Source organism: Vombatus ursinus, unplaced genomic scaffold (genome assembly GCF_900497805.2).
Source record: "Vombatus ursinus unplaced genomic scaffold, bare-nosed wombat genome assembly UNPS02014932.1, whole genome shotgun sequence".
NCBI lineage: Eukaryota > Metazoa > Chordata > Mammalia > Diprotodontia > Vombatidae > Vombatus > Vombatus ursinus.
In genome coordinates this window covers 11,833,598-11,849,327 of record NW_020954710.1, presented here as the reverse complement: position 1 = coordinate 11,849,327, position 15,730 = coordinate 11,833,598, and the positions used below count along the sequence as shown (strand labels likewise).

The 15,730-nt window shown below is 41.4% G+C and overlaps 1 protein-coding gene across 2 annotated transcripts in view; it reads right to left on the bottom strand.

Annotated features, from left to right (window-relative positions):
* Positions 1 to 15,730, bottom strand: part of NPHP4 (nephrocystin 4) — a 165,941-nt gene that overhangs the window by 13,389 nt on the left and 136,822 nt on the right. Inside the window, exons 22-28 of one of the 2 annotated variants that reach the window (XM_027844037.1) lie at positions 13,932 to 14,143; positions 11,859 to 12,085; positions 11,368 to 11,554; positions 10,162 to 10,248; positions 3,417 to 3,573; positions 1,867 to 1,955; positions 1,071 to 1,156 (exon numbers count right to left, since the gene is read on the bottom strand). In XM_027844037.1, coding sequence (XP_027699838.1) covers positions 1,071 to 1,156; positions 1,867 to 1,955; positions 3,417 to 3,573; positions 10,162 to 10,248; positions 11,368 to 11,554; positions 11,859 to 12,085; positions 13,932 to 14,143 — 1,045 coding nt within the window. Of the gene's footprint in view, positions 1 to 1,070; positions 1,157 to 1,794; positions 1,956 to 3,416; positions 3,574 to 10,161; positions 10,249 to 11,367; positions 11,555 to 11,858; positions 12,086 to 13,931; positions 14,144 to 15,730 lie in introns of those variants that run through there. The other variant, XM_027844038.1, reaches the window with a different exon arrangement.

The window sequence follows — 15,730 nt, the reverse complement described above, 5'->3', positions numbered from 1 at the left end:
GCTCCCTATATCCCCCAATGGGTCCCTGTATCCCACCTTCTTAAGCGGTGCCCTGGGCCACATGTGCTACTCCACTAATCCCATTTCCTTGACAGATAAACAGACTGGAGCCCCTTTCCCTTGGCTTGGAAGGGCTGGGCTTTTTTTGTTTGCTTTTTGTTGTTATTGTTGTCGTCGTTGTTTTTGTTGGGGTTTTTTTCAACCTCTCACAGTTTCTGTTCAAGATTGCAGGAGTTGTACCCTCAAATGTACAAACTCAAATGAATCTTCCTGAGAGGAAAACTTGGAACTTATTCTCTGACACCTGTTAAAGACTAATTGTTACCATCTAACATGAACCAAATGCAGAAAAAAAAAGCAAGAGGATGATTAGAAGCCTGGAAAGAACACCTGTAGGAAGTTAGGTGAACACAAATGATTTCACCCAGAAAAGCGAAGGCTAAGGGGAAGGCTTAAGGATGGTCTTCAGGCATATGAGGGTAATCACACAAAGGATTATGGCTGAGAATGGAATAAGCATAAGCTACCTTGTGAAAGGTTCAGTTTAGAGACCACAAAAGGAAACGATGGGACAGCTCCTGAGGGCAGCTGCGGGATCTTTAAATAACTGGCTCACATGCACGGTCTTAACTAAAGCCAACTGAAACAGAAGTTCTTAGAGGCCATACAATGCTTTCCTTCTCTTTTATTTCCTTGTCAAGAACATTTAGCATAGTTCAATGCCCCTAGCAGACATTTATTTGTGGAATGAACAAGTGAATGAAAGAACCATCCCTCTCTGAAGCTCTTTAAAGATAAAAGACACTCATTTGACATGATTTTTAAGTGTTTGTTGAGAAGGTAGGGGAACAAGCCTAAAAGACTCCGGCAATATCTTTGTTAGACTGACAAGTCTGACTTTCAGGAATAGCATCTTAGTTAATAAAGTAAAATGTAGGAATATAATAAAGATCAAGCCCTCACACCCAGAGTTTCAAAAAAGAAATGTATAAATCCGTTTTCTCTACCCGACATAGGCTCCTATAGAGCTATGTTCCCAGGCTCTACATTTTCCGAATTTCCTTACTTACATATAAAGAGCAACACAGAATTTTTTGATCTGTGGGCTTGGACCTCCAGCTACTTTCAGAAACATGTCCTGCGGTTCCCCTGGGCCCTGAGAATAAACATTGGGCAGCATCATTAAAAGAGTTAACCTAGAGATCAAATCAGCTAATGAGGCCCTTAGGGCTTTGTTGGCTCTTCATTATACTACCCAGCTCCTGCCCCAAAACAAATATAGGACTGGAGAACACCACCCCACCCCCTTTCAACTTTCCCCCTTAGCAAAAAACCAAACTCTCAGTTTCGGTACTAGTTGGAGCTGTTATGATTTCATTGCAACACAGGAAAAACTACTGATTTTATAATTCCATATTGGTTTCAGTAATTAGATTTTGCAAGAGTTCTATCAAGTCTTCTAACCAGGCATAGTACAATTACTGTACTGGCCCGTTTACACAATGGCAATTAACAAGTGCCTTAATTATCATTTACTTTGCTACATGTAATTTTTCTGTTTGTTTTTGTTTAAATTCAGAGAGCTGATCTGGGAACCCAGCAGCTATCAAGAGTAATAAAACTCAGGCACGGAAGCTCTCACAAGGGCTACAAAATAGCCCTCCAGAACCATGAAGAGCAACCAGCTTAACCTAAAATGAAGAGGTGGGCCAGCTGATCAGGCAGCAAGTAGGACAACGTGGGCTAATGGATTACTGAAGCAAAAACCCTTGAGGGATGTGCAAGTAAACTCACGGGCAGCTAGAATAAACAAAACGGTGGCATGCTCTTCGGACTCTAGAACTTCCTTCTTGCAGACACACCTACCATTTTTTTGGTTTCACAAATGACGTTTGGGTCACTGCAACGAACATAGATTTGGGGTTCCTTACCAGGCATTCCTCCTACAGGGGCACCTAGGAAAGTGGAAAAGATTCAGAGAATGATACCTTTCCTCTCCACTCCCCTCCCCACATGAGAAATCGCTTTTAATGTTTTGGGGAGTCCTGCACAAAGTCCTAAAAAGGCAGAATGGGACTTAAGGAAAATTCATGCCGCCTCCTTTACATGTCATCACTTAGGGCAGAAATGGAGGAAGCAAAAGTCTAGCACTAGTTTCTTCATCCAACTGAGGAGTTTCAGATACACAGGAATGAGGTTAATACTTTGCTGAACACGCAAGATTAGATGGCACAGGGAATACGGTCCTAAACTTGGAGTCGAGACCTGAGTTCAAATCCTACCGTAGACACTTGCTAGCTCTGTGACCCTGGGCAAGTCAGCCTCAGTTTCTTCACACATAAAATGGAGATAATGATAGTATCTGCTTCACAGGGTTGTGGTGGGAGTATGCATAAAACACTTTGTAAACCTCAAAGCAACACAGAAATGTTTGCTATTATTAATAATGAACTAGTATATCATGTACATATTGAGATTTTAATTCTAAGCTGTTTGGGTTTTTAATGACCTTCATTCCTTAAGGATTCTTCAAAGGGGTATTTTAAGATGAAAAACTAATCTTGAGAAGCAACATGTAAATATAAGAATAAACAACGTGCCAGACTAGCACACTGGGATTCTGTGTTTTGAAAATAATTCTAGATCAATCAACATTTATTAAGCACCTACTATGTGCTAGACACAATGTTGGGTGGTAGGAATACAAATACAAGCATAAGACAGCCCCTGCCCTGAAGGAGCTTATGTTCTAAGAAACCTATGGATAAGTACACAAGTCACAAGCCTGAAGAACCACCCGAGGGTACTTGTCTGGCTACTGGGGAACAGGCATCCAAAAAGGCCTGCCTTAGATGTAGTGGTTACATTCATTAAGTGTAGACTTCTTGTAAAGTTCTCTTCTGGTGCCACCTTCTGCCACAGAGGGGATCCTGGACTATGCCAGTTTGGAGAGATTTTGCCAGCATGAAAGGATTTCAAAGGGCAGACTCCAGGCCTGTTGTCTAAGGAACAACTCCATTACATTTGGAGGAGTTCCTAACCACATTGGCTGCAGGTGATGGACTCCTCAGTCACAGCAACCCTTGAAGACCCTCTCCCAAGTCAGAGAGTAGCTATTTGTGTCAGCAGAGGGGATACCCACAATGACCAAATCCAAAGTTCTTAGAATATAAGAGTAAACATTATACTTCATTTTGGGTTGGCAAAGAAAATCACAAGCAAATAGAAAAGACAAGTAGAAGAAATGAAAGTGAAGCTTTTCATCATGAGTTATAAAGTTTGTTATGAAAATGTTTGTGGATAAGAGAGTGACTTATGACCCATAAAAGGATGTCATTTGGATGAACTTTGTTTGTAGCCATGGGGAAATCTACGACAGAAAATGGTTGTCCCACTGGACTTGAATAAGAGTTTACCGGGCAAGGTATGCCAAAGAGGTAGCCGGATGGACTTCTTCAGGAAGGAGAGCTCAGGATGATAAAACCGAAATGTCTGATCAACCACATGGGGTTGATATTCCACATTCACGCACAGGATGGCAATGGGTTTTCCACTGCTCACGCTAAATGATACCTGGTACATAAACAGAACAACACTCAGTTATCAGAGAAGAGCAGGAATCACAGATTTTTGCTTATGTTTCTCACCACCATCATCATCATCATCATCATCACAGCACACATTTCTGTAGCATTCTGAGGACCGCAAAGCCATCTACAAACATTATCTCATTGGATATGTGCAGCTGCTATAGGTATTACAACTCCTACTTTAAAGATGAGAGAACCAAAGCTCAGAGAGGTTATAGAATTTGTCTGTGGTCAAACAGCTAGTAAGGGTTGGAAACTGGATTCAGATCCTGGTGTTCCTGACATACAGTCCAGGGCATGGTGCCTGTTCTCAGAGACGCTGTTATCCCTGTCACCCTCATCTTATAAATAAGGAAATGAAGTGTACAGAGGTTAAGAAACCTACCCAAGGCCACACAATCGACCAGCATTTATTAAATGCTTAATATGTGCCAGGCACTATGTCAACTTATTGGGATATAAAACTATAAAGACACACAGGTCTCTGCCAATAAATGACAGAATCAGGATTTGAACTCAGGTCTCCTGGTCCCAATCCAATGCCCTTTCTACTGTACTGACTGCATTCTATCTCCCAAGATCTGTTCTTTCCCATAAGAAAGGTTATGTCTAGTCATCTGACACAGCTTGGTCCAGGAATCTTGAGAAGCCTTGGTAAAATGAAAAACAGAAAAGAAGACCTGACTGCCTAGTTGAGGAAGCATCGGTGTCACCTCATAAAAGCCAATGAAGGCCCAAGTTCCAGAGAATCTAGGGACTCTTGGAGATCACCCTCACCCAATCCATACCTAATCGAGAATCCCTTTGAACAACATCTTCTACATTGGATATCTGGCCATTGCTCAATATAAGAGGGCTAATCAATCAACTAATCAACAAGTATTTTGTAAGCACCTACCATATGCCAGGCCCTGTGCTAGGTGCTAGTGATATAAATGCCCAGAATGAAATAAACCCTATTCACTGTGGGCATAATTACATTCTAGTGGGGGAGATACCCAGTCAATTCAGGGTGTTCCAAATGCCTCCATGCATTATAAGATATTGAAGTGTTTTAGTTACTTAAAATGCATACAGGTATTTGGAATATTCCCTATAAAGATATAAATATAAAGTATAAAAAGTAGAACTATAAAGTGAATAAATAAAAATATATACAGAGTAGTTAACTACAAAGTGGTTTGGGAGGGAGGGCCTTGTAATTACGGGGGGGGGGGAGGGAGAGGAGGAGGTAGGAAAGACAAGATCTGAACACAAATTTTCTGACTCCAAGTCTAAATCTCTACTCATTGGGCCACATTGCCCCTCAGGCAGCCCATTCAACATTGCATACCTTGAATTGTTAGAAAGTTCTTCCTTAAGTTGAGCTCCTAGGTCATGTTCTGTGGAAACTCATTAACTAAAAGGTTTTTAGAGAACTCAGCATAGCAGAGATTTCTAGGGTACTAAGTAGCTGAGATAATTCATTTCACCTTGAAAGAAACTGGAAATGAGTTTCCAGGCTCCATCGACCTAATACCGATATGGTTACGGTAAGTATCAGAAGGGTTAGTGAACATTTTTACAGGTCAGGAAATGGTTTTTAGAAAATCTATGAGTTACGCTGAATAATCTGTATAATTCCATATTTCCTTCATACTTCAATAGGACTTTAATTCTCCTTTAATACGGAGAGAAAAAGAAGATGGGTGGATCCCGAGGAGAGAACAAGGGATGATGGACAGGTAAGCAGCTGGAGTGCGCAAGGGTGCGCTCATGCTGTCAGGAGAAAGGTCTCTAGCACACTGGGTGGACCCTTCTGGTGAGTTCCTTGGGGTCATGGACCAAAATCACACAGAGTGGGCAGGCACGGATCCAGTTGAGTTTCCATACTCTGAGGCTCCATAGGCATATCCCCTGCACTGATACTATGCACCTGCCCTCAGCTAGGCTGGATCTGACAACTGGCAAACTGGTGCCAGGGTCTTTGGATTTCAGGAGTACCTACCAGATCTTAACATACACCAGCATCCCTTTCAAGGACTGAGGCTCACTCCCAGGACAGCCGGAAGCAGCAGCAAAGGATTCTGACCCAAAGCAGAAGATTAAAAAGCACTCCTACATCAGGGGAGCTTTTATGAATTAAACTTTCACCAGAGTCAAGCTGTGCAGAGGGGGAAATCAGCTACTCTGACCTGGGGCATGGGTGGGCCTCACTTTTCACCCAGTTAGGATTAAAGCCTGTGAAAGAAGCCAAGCTCAGCAGCTGTCTCTTGGTTAATGCCTACATCTCATTTCTGTCTCATACTTTGTGTTCAGAGTGCTGAGGGTAAGGATATCTTTAGAAATGAAGGACTTCGTGTTTTTCCAGGATGGCTGCAAAAGGAACTTGCCGGTAAAAAATATTCACTTCAGAAATCCCCATTAAAACATCACAGCACCGAGTTTTTCCTTATAGTATCATGCCAGCAGGACTGTGAAGCAAGACCTCCTTACAAACACCATTTTCCCTTTGAGATAGCAATTAAGGATTTAAGTCTTACTGTCCAGAAGAGATAAAGCACAGAGAAAACATATTAATCCTACAAGATTCAGGAGCACTATGGAAGGAGTTTTTGCATAACAAGTTTCAATATGTTTTAAATAGCCTTCATGCTATGACAAAATTGTTCCTCAAGGACAGCAGCAACAGACTTCAGCAGTACCTGACTTGAATACTCCAGAACTCTGGGCTATTTCATCTCCAGAGACCGTCTGCTCCAAGGGCCTGTAAGGCAGCAAGGCAAAATGAAGTATCTGGCAGCTCCACAGGATGCACCCCCTCCAGGAGCCTCCGGATGCTTCTGTGCTCTCAGAGATGTGGGTCCCTCCTCCACTGTGTTTGGATTACAAGCTCTCCGTGCCTCTCCATCCTAAGTGGCCCACCCCTCACATTTTCTGTAATTTCTCCAGAGAAGTCTCCGCAACCTGCTGGAGGCCTTTCTCCAGTTCTTTTCATATTTTATGGATACCAGTGTATCGTTCAGTCTCTGTCTGCTATTCTTTACTCTCACCACATGACAGCTCTCATTGTCATCTGGCCAAAAATGATGCCTTTTAGGCCACTTATGGGAATATGCTGGAGTCTCACATGTTTTTCCATGGTCCTCTGGGTCACTAGAAATTTCAATCCTTCTGAGTTAGCAGCATTCCATCATTTACAAACACACAGAAGACATCAGAAGAATTTTCATGTTAAAAAAAAATGAACTTTTATGACACTGAAAAACTTGAAATAATAATAATAATAATAATAATAAAAGTTCAGTGCAGTTTACAATATTCTCAGGCTAATCTCCTCCTATTCAATTACAGGTCCAGCTTACTATTTACAGCAATGACTCTACCTGTTATGATCTGAGCAGCTGATTTCAACCACTTTGTTTTCCACTGTGGATGGCTATCAGTTTCTTTCAAATGACTATAGAAGAAGGAAGCCCTGTATTATTCTGGAGCTTGATGATGTCAGCACAATATGACCCATGCCAAATTGTCCCTCTAGGGGTTTAGGGATTTAGGTTTCTAAACCCTCATTCTTCTATTTGAACTATGGATATGACTTCTTCCATAACACTGAACACCTACCTTAGGCAAACATATATACATAAGTATATATAACATAAGTTTTATATATATATATATATATATATATATATACACACACACACACATAAGTATATATAACATATATATGTGTGTATATAGTTATATAGTTGAATATATATTTTACATTTAAATATATTTGTTTTATATTTAAAATATGTATTTGTATATATATTATATTTTGTGTATATATGCATATATACACACACACATATAGTTCGGTATATATTTGTGTAGATTAGTGTCAGTGACAATCTGCCTGTTCCTTTCATCAAGGACACCCTTAATGAGTGGGCCAATTATTCTTTTCAAAAAACTTTCATTGAGATTTTGTGTTTTTACAAACTGAATTTTTTTCAGTTTTTACAAACTGTTTTTATACTTCTGAATATAGTCCTCCCTTTCCCCCTATCCAAAGAGCCATTTTTTATGACAAAGAATGTTTTTAAAGAGCAGAATAAAGCATTTCAGCATAACTGACCCAGCTCTTCCATGAGAGTTTGACAATAGATGTGATGTTTCCATATCAGTAGCTCCCCACCTGTGCAAAGAAGGGAGGAAGGTACATTTTCTCTTTTCCAAGACTCAATTCATTATAATTGCCAACAGATTCTTCTCACTGAGATTTTATAGGCATGACTCTAAGTAAGCATGTGGGTCACTGATGTTTCGTGATTGACCTATCTTTGGCATTAATAAGGTCTGTGGTTTTTTCCAAATATTTGGTATCCTCCCATTTTTTAGTTATCTTAAGAACCAATGCCCTCAAAATGGTTTCACCTCCAACATGGACCTCTGCTGGTACATCTGTTCTAGTCCATCTGCTCTTCCCATCTTGTTCTGCATGATTATACATCTCATTTAGGAGGCTTTCCATATCTGCTTCTTCAGGCAGTACATATGAGGCAACATTGTTAGAACCTAAATCTGAGGGGCTTGCTATCAGTGAAGGAGAAAAGAGTTTCATAAAACTCTTACCAGGTCTTTTTCAATTTTTGTCTCTTTGCCGTCCTCAATGTTCATGCCTAAATCCTCCAAATTCTCATCAGCCTTGGACCTCCACCTCATCACCAACCCGTCCCTCTGATAAGAGGGTGAAACCATGAACTCCAAAAATCTCTATTTAAGAATGGAGCTCAGCTCAGAACATCTCATTTCTCACCTGCCTGCTCTTCTTTAGGACTTCTCTACCATGCCCCCATGTCAGGTACCTTCCCCAGTCCTCCCCCCGAATCCTACTTTTTTACTTCCTTTTGCCTTTCATATGTTGTCTTCTGCCATTAAGTTGTAAGCTCCCTGAGGGCAGGGACTATTTTTCTTTTCTCTTATTTTTATTATTTTTTTTCTTTTCTTATTCCTAGAACTTAGCACAGTGTCTAGATTAGAACACAGTAGCACTTGAAGGCTTATTGACTGATTAACTAAATGCTCTCCAGATTATCTGACTTAACTGGTATCTCCCCAAATTTTTAGTAAATCTTTTTCCCTCTACTGCTACTCACTGTTTTAGAGGTAATACTGCTCAGAATCTTTCACCATCCTCCACTATAAGATTTTATAAGCAAGTTTTTATTCTAGTTGCTTTATCTCCGCATTTGGTGAAGAGATGAAGCGTTTGCCAGCGGAGATGGTTCTAGGATCATTTGGTCTCTTCATTGTAGGAGTTGGTTTACATCAGTTAAACTCTCTCAGGAAAGGGTAATAAACTGTGTCAATATCTACTCTTTTGTGGAGTTTTCCATTTTTTTCTGTTTCAGCAGCTCATTTAAACAGGTCAAGCTGGAGTTGCCTCAATTGCACATCATATATTCTTCTCCCTTTTATTCTCCTAATTTCATTTTATTTTTGATCTAACAAGTCATTGATCTGCCTGTACACTGACAGCTAATTCCAAAATGAATTCCACAGAAGCTTCCTGTCTATGAGCATGTAATCGATTTCAACTTGGGGATGTCATTCGGTGCTCACAGTGTCTGGAGCTTCTCAATTCTCTTCCTGAAGAAAGTATTCATGATGTATGGGTATGAAGCATCTGTGGTCTAAAAACCTTCGGCTTCTTTTGTTTCTTATTCTTGAGCCATGTTTTCCAACACATTTTCATCTCCTTCCTCTATGCCTACCTTTGCATGGGAGGCCCTAAGCAATCAAATATACGTGGATTTAATTTCAAGGTTATCATAGAATTTTTCCATCTTCTTATTCTCTGCAAGAAATGGTGGTGCATAAACTGCCATTGTTGGTTTGGGGGTTTTTTTGGCCAATAATAATGAACAGCATGATACAAGACGATCAAACCCTGTGTGAAATAATAATTTTTCTTTCCTTTGGATAAATGATAAAACCAGCTCTGTAGAGGCCATTATTTGTTTATCTAACCTGGGAGCTATCCCACTCCTGGGATGGCACTTCCTTTCATTTCATCTGATTCATATCCAGAAAGTCAAGATGGGTATAACACAGTGCCTCTAGCACCATGTCCACTTGGCTGCTGATCCAGACCCCTCTCCTGTAGAGTACTATTAGTTAAATTAGTGTTTACAGAGAGTCTAGAAATTGCCTGATTCTTAGCACTTTCTTTCTCCTCTTCCATAACAACCCTACAGAAGAAGTGGGTCACACACGATTGAAGGCTATTTTGTGTTTTTTGTAGTTTTCCATGGTCAAAGAATTTATCACCAAGTCGCCAGCCTACTGGTGATGAGCTCAGCTCCCCAAGACACTATAAAACAACATAAATGAATGTCATGTGTTTGATGCGCTGACACCAACATTGGGAAGTGCAAAGATAGTGAGAAAACTAATGGCAGAAATGGATCACTGTGTACTCTCTGAAAATAAAAGCTCTACTTTTGGTTAGGTGTGTGGATCTTGATTGTCCAATCCAATTATATAACCTTTCCCTTCCCTGAGCTGCATTAGCTAGGTGCAAGAAGAATCAGCATCCATTTACCTTAATGCTTTTGGTGGGTATTTCTCTGGACTTCCAAGGCAACATGGCTTCTGGGACCTTGTCAGATTTACATTCAGAAGGACATTGCTAGAAATCAGAGGATGAGATATAACGGAAATATTAGAAACAATTTATAAACCTATATTAACAGCTGTGCAGTTTACAGCTTCCAGAAATTTCACAGAGCCATCTGGAATGTTGACTCGTGTTCAGTGCAAAGAGTTTAGGGGTCAATAAAAATGATTAAAATTTTTAAAATTATATATGTGTGTATATCTATGTATATATACATACATATCTAGATTTACACACATACACATGCATGTATATACATGTACATTGTATGTATATTTACATGTGCATGTGTGGAGATATGCACATATATATACATATACATGTGTGTGTGTATGATAGGAACATAATGATCATTCCACTTAAGACAGAGCAGCATATTTCAGTAGCTGTGGAGCTGAGAAATCACTAAATGCTTGGAATTATCATTCCATTTGGCTTTATTAAGCAAAAGGAGACACATGTATAGCTTCTGTGGAAATTGAAAGCAGACATCCTGGCCTCTTCTGTCACCTGTCAAAGGTAACAGTGGATAATTTAAGGCTGCTGAGCAGCTCTTTAATAAATACTTGCTGGGTGAGAGAGAAAATCAAACAAAGATTTGATAGAAAAGAAAAAGTCTAGTTTATTCTCCCAGTAAACTAAAGAAATTCTAGCATGGCTCAGACCCTGGGAAGATGGGCCCTGGGAGAGACTATTGCTACTAAATCCAAAAGAGGGATGTGCCAGAGCATCTAGACCATGAAGGAACTTAGAGGTCGTGTAATCCCATTCCTTCACTCGACAGAGGAAGGGACTGGCACAGGGGCTGGCAGGCCTCAGACACAAGTCTTTGGAAGCCAAACCCATGTTCTCTCCATGACACCAGTCTTTCTAATATGAAGACAAACTTCTGAGAAACAATTTGACTAGTTTTCAACACAAATGAAAGCAGAAAACTTCAAATTATCTAGAAAGGAAAAAAGTAAGCCATGAATTCAAATCTCTAGAACTTTTATAGTCCGTCTCTAGAAACATAAAATGACGTGAAGAATGAAAAACTTAACTCCACAAAATCACTTAGTCAAATGGATCCTTCTATATTCTACATGAACAGTGATTATACCTGAGCATCAGACAGAGTGGATTTCCTACCTGCATCATGACAGTGTGATCCAGGCAGAAAGTCTGATATTTGAAAGGGATGTGAACCGTCTCCTTGGGGCGCACGTAGAGCTGCGGGGTGCAGTTTTTGTGGAGATGGAACATGTCTTCCTCCAGCGGCGTATGTACTTTGGTAGCGTCTTTGAAGTGTCTCCACTCCCTACTATCCAGAATGACACTAGAAGAAAGGTCGATAGCATTGTTCTTATGGGTATACATACTGTCATCACTTTGGACTACGAGGAGGCCTATTCTACCTGGCGAATCCAGATTGGGGGAAAACACCCTACCCACTTCTTAAGAGGTTACTGGCTTTACAGCATATCCCTTCTCTTGGCTACTAACCTGACCTTTTACCTACACAAAGCAGACCAGTGACACTCCCTCATGGAGACTGAGTCAGTTCAGTAAAACAATGCTGTTCTCACCAACAAGATGGAGCTGAGCGATAGTTTTTAAAAACCAGACACAGCAAGCCTTACCTGAGCTCTGGGTTATCAATCTCAATCGACACTGTATGCTGTAGGTTGTGTGGGTTCTTGAGGGCAAACTCAAAGAATTCAGCGGTGCCCAAAGTGGCATAGATGGTATGGTGGGTGGTGATGACCATGCTCAGCATATTGGTGATGCTCTCTACTTTGGTCCGTTCTCGATACGCATCAATAATCTGGAGATCCCGGGAGTGCTGAGTTTGGACATCATGCTGAGCCTTCAAAAAGGAAAATACTGAATTAAGGAAATGGATTCCTAGATCCTTTTTCCCTTGACCACCCCCGTCTCTAACCCCAGCCCTGGGCCATCAGCCTCCCAGATTTCCTCTTTTCCTACATGGTCAATAACCCAGAGTAACATGTCAAGTCTACCCTGATTTCCTCAAGAGGTTTAAATTTTGAGAACACTAGGATGAGTTTGCAAGATTCTCCGAGATCAGCAATGTGCCCAAATACCATCTCCCCAAAGGTGCTGTTCCCATTCTCTCTGAAGCATAACTATTATCCCAGAGAACAACTTTAAGAGCAAGCAGGGAAAAAAGATAACCTACTCAACACTGCATCTATTTCTATGGTTCTTTCCCTCACGAGGAATGCAAAAACACTCCAAACTAAGAGAGGCAAAATACAGTGGAATGGATGAAAAGTGGAAGACCCACCTGTGCCACACTCTGTGGGTGTGACCCTGAGCAGCTCTCTTATCCTCTCAGTGACCTATAGAACTCTCTAAGACTTGTAGTGAAGGTGCTGATCTGCATTGTGGAGGGAGTTTCTTCACCTGGGAGGTCCAGGCTCTATCCCTATTTCTATATTTTGAGAGGCACTGTGGAGCACTGGATAGGGCTTTGAACTTAAGAGTCAGAAAGACCTGGGTTCAAGTCCTGCCTCAGATGCTTCCTGGCTATGTGGCCCCTGGACAAGTCCCTTAATCGCTATCTGCCTCAAATTCTTCATCTGTGAACTGAAGGGGTTGGACTGGAAGGCCTCTGGGGTCCCCTTGACCTCTAAACCTAGGATCCTCGGGTGGAGGCAAATGCAGAGACTGTAATGGTGAACTCCAGCTGATAAAAGCTTGTTAAAAACTTGATAAAGGTGAGAACAAACTGTCTTCTGACGTGCCTATTAAGGTAATCTAATATTCCTTTTCCAACAGAAAACGGCTGGTAGCTAATGGACCTTGCTCCCTCCCCCACTTGGGTGAACAACACTCCTGTGAGTTTACTGTCCGTGCCTGCCCACTGTGTGGCACTCTGAATGACCCACGATTTCAATTATTTTGAGAACATGGTATTCCATGGCTCACAGCCATACACAACGTTAAAAAGATCAATGTTAAAAATATGGGGTTTTGAAATTGATTCTCTCCTCCCTCCCCATCTACCCAAAGCTCTAGAAGGGATGAAAAAAAAACCCACCATAAATATGGTAAAGAAACTTACTAATTTTTCACCTTAAAATACCCTACATCAATAATCCTAGGGATGGTTAAAATTGGGTAGGGAAGTCATGTAAGATCACTTCACGTCTCAGAATCGCCTACGAGAGGGTTTTACAAGGAGGATGCTGAATAACTGTTCTCCTTGTTCAGAGAAGAATGAACAAGAGAAACAGGCTATAGGGAAAGCAGGAGATGTTTTTGTTGAGTGTAAGGAAGGACCACCAAGGTAAAAAAGCATTGACAAGTACACCAAGGAAAGCCACAGGGCCAGACCCTCAAGATCCATAAGAGAGTAGATGCCCATCATTCTGACATTCACCCTCCTGAGCGCCAGACAGATAGGACATCTCTTTTAAGGTCCCTCCCAGGTCTACTCCTCTGTACCTATAGGCTAAGATCCCATCTCAGATGGCCATGGAACCATCCCAACAAGAACATTCATTTCCACAGAAGGGAATTATGACATATGGGAACCCAAGTTAAACTGCCTTGTACTCTGCCACTAAGAAGTGGCGTAAGCTGGACAAGGTCAAGCAATATTGTGAAGGAATGACAAGGCCCTAAGGATGCTTTGGAGCCACAAATGTAGCCGCAGACGACTTGCGGGTTAAAAGCAGGTCTCTCACCAGTAGGTTTTTCTTTCCGAGGCCAAGATTGCTTTCAGACTCCTGAAGTCGCACTGCCACCATCCTCTCAAGCTTCCGCTTCCGTGTGGCATCTGCCTCTTGACTGGTGACCTGATGGACCTTGCTCCCCTCGTGCTTGTTAGTAAAGAGCATTGCAGCTAGTTCACTGTCCACATCGGCTAGTTTCCGTGCTTGAGCCACATTTTTAAAAGCTGCAAAGTTGTCAAATATGAGAGTCAGAGACTAGTTTGGGAGTGAACATTCTTCAGGTATGGATAGATGACAAACCTGGTAGTAAAATTTTATCCTTCCAGGCAAGGAAGCTGCAAAGGTATCACTTCAAAGGCTATGACTATGTCTGCCCTATCCTCCTACAAATCAAAGTTGTTAAGCTCTGGGATGTTGAGTCACAAAATGATTCTATTCTATACTACGTTGCTATCACCTCTATAGGATCCCTCTTTACAGCACCAACCCCGGCCAGCACCACCCAAATAAAGGATTCTGATATGCGTTCTTAAGTAATACTAATGTGCCCTGCTGTGCAGAGATTTTCTGGTGTCTAGTAGGTAAGGGAAGTCATACAATGTTTGGAAAGGAGATCACTCCACATCTCAAAGCTGCATACAAGAGGATGCTGAATAATTGTTCCCCTTATTTAGAGATGAATGAACAAGAAAAAAGAGGCTGCAGGTAAAGCAGGAGAAGTTTCTGTTGAATGTAAGGAAGAATCATCAGGTTAACAAAAAATCCACAAGTACAGAAAGGAAAGCTACAGGGGCTGTTATTTTAGCAAAATAAGGAAATTCATTTAGAAACAATGACAACGACAATACATGGAAACAGCGGACTCCTCAGTAAGCCCACCATATCAACAGTGCTACAACGATCAAACTTTGATGCTTCTCAATGAATCAGTGATCTTACTGATGTGGGTATTCCTTCCTAGGTGCAAATGGCAACCCATTAATGCCTTCTCACATTATAAGACACCTGCTTACAACCTCCCAAAAGTCCCAATTCCTCCACAAGTGATCCACCCAACATTTCTTCCTTTAGATCTCCCCATACTGCATAGATCCCAGTGAGACCCATGGGATATCTGTTGGTGATTCCTTACATTCACTACATGATCAGTCCACATTGGCTTGTTTTTTTCCTTGATACTGTTCCACAGTCCACGCCTGTCCATCATGCTATCCACTGGCTTTTGGGTGAAATTTTTTGGAAAACATGGTATCCCAGGGCTAATAGCCATAGAACAACATTAAAAGATGATGGATCTTTGAAAGTGATTCTCTTCCCCCAAGTGCTTCTCCCTTTCCTTGGAACATTGCTGCTTCTGCTGCCATTACCCCGAGCTGTCCCCTCTCCATCCACCATGAAGAAAACCAAGATCCTCTGCAAGACAAAGCCGGTTGGCCCTCCGTAGGAAGGCAGTAACTGGGTGAGGGGCCGAGCTCTCCAATGAGGAGCACAATCTACTCTGCATGGCCTGCAAGAACGTCAAGCCAAAAAAACAACTCCACCAACAAGAAGATGCATCTAGCCAAAGACCATGAAGAGAAAGTGGGATGTAAACAAAATCCACCTGTGCAGCCAATGGATAAATTTTTAACATACAATGCAACAAATCCAGAGTGAGATCTCTCCTAAGATGGAGAGAGACACTGTTAGGGACCTTGATGAAGGAACTTGAAGTGACGACTGGAAACTAACAATAGACAGTGCCCAAGGAACTTAGCAAGGAGCATTTGACACCAATGAGAATGAGAAATAACCTACATGGCCAATTCACC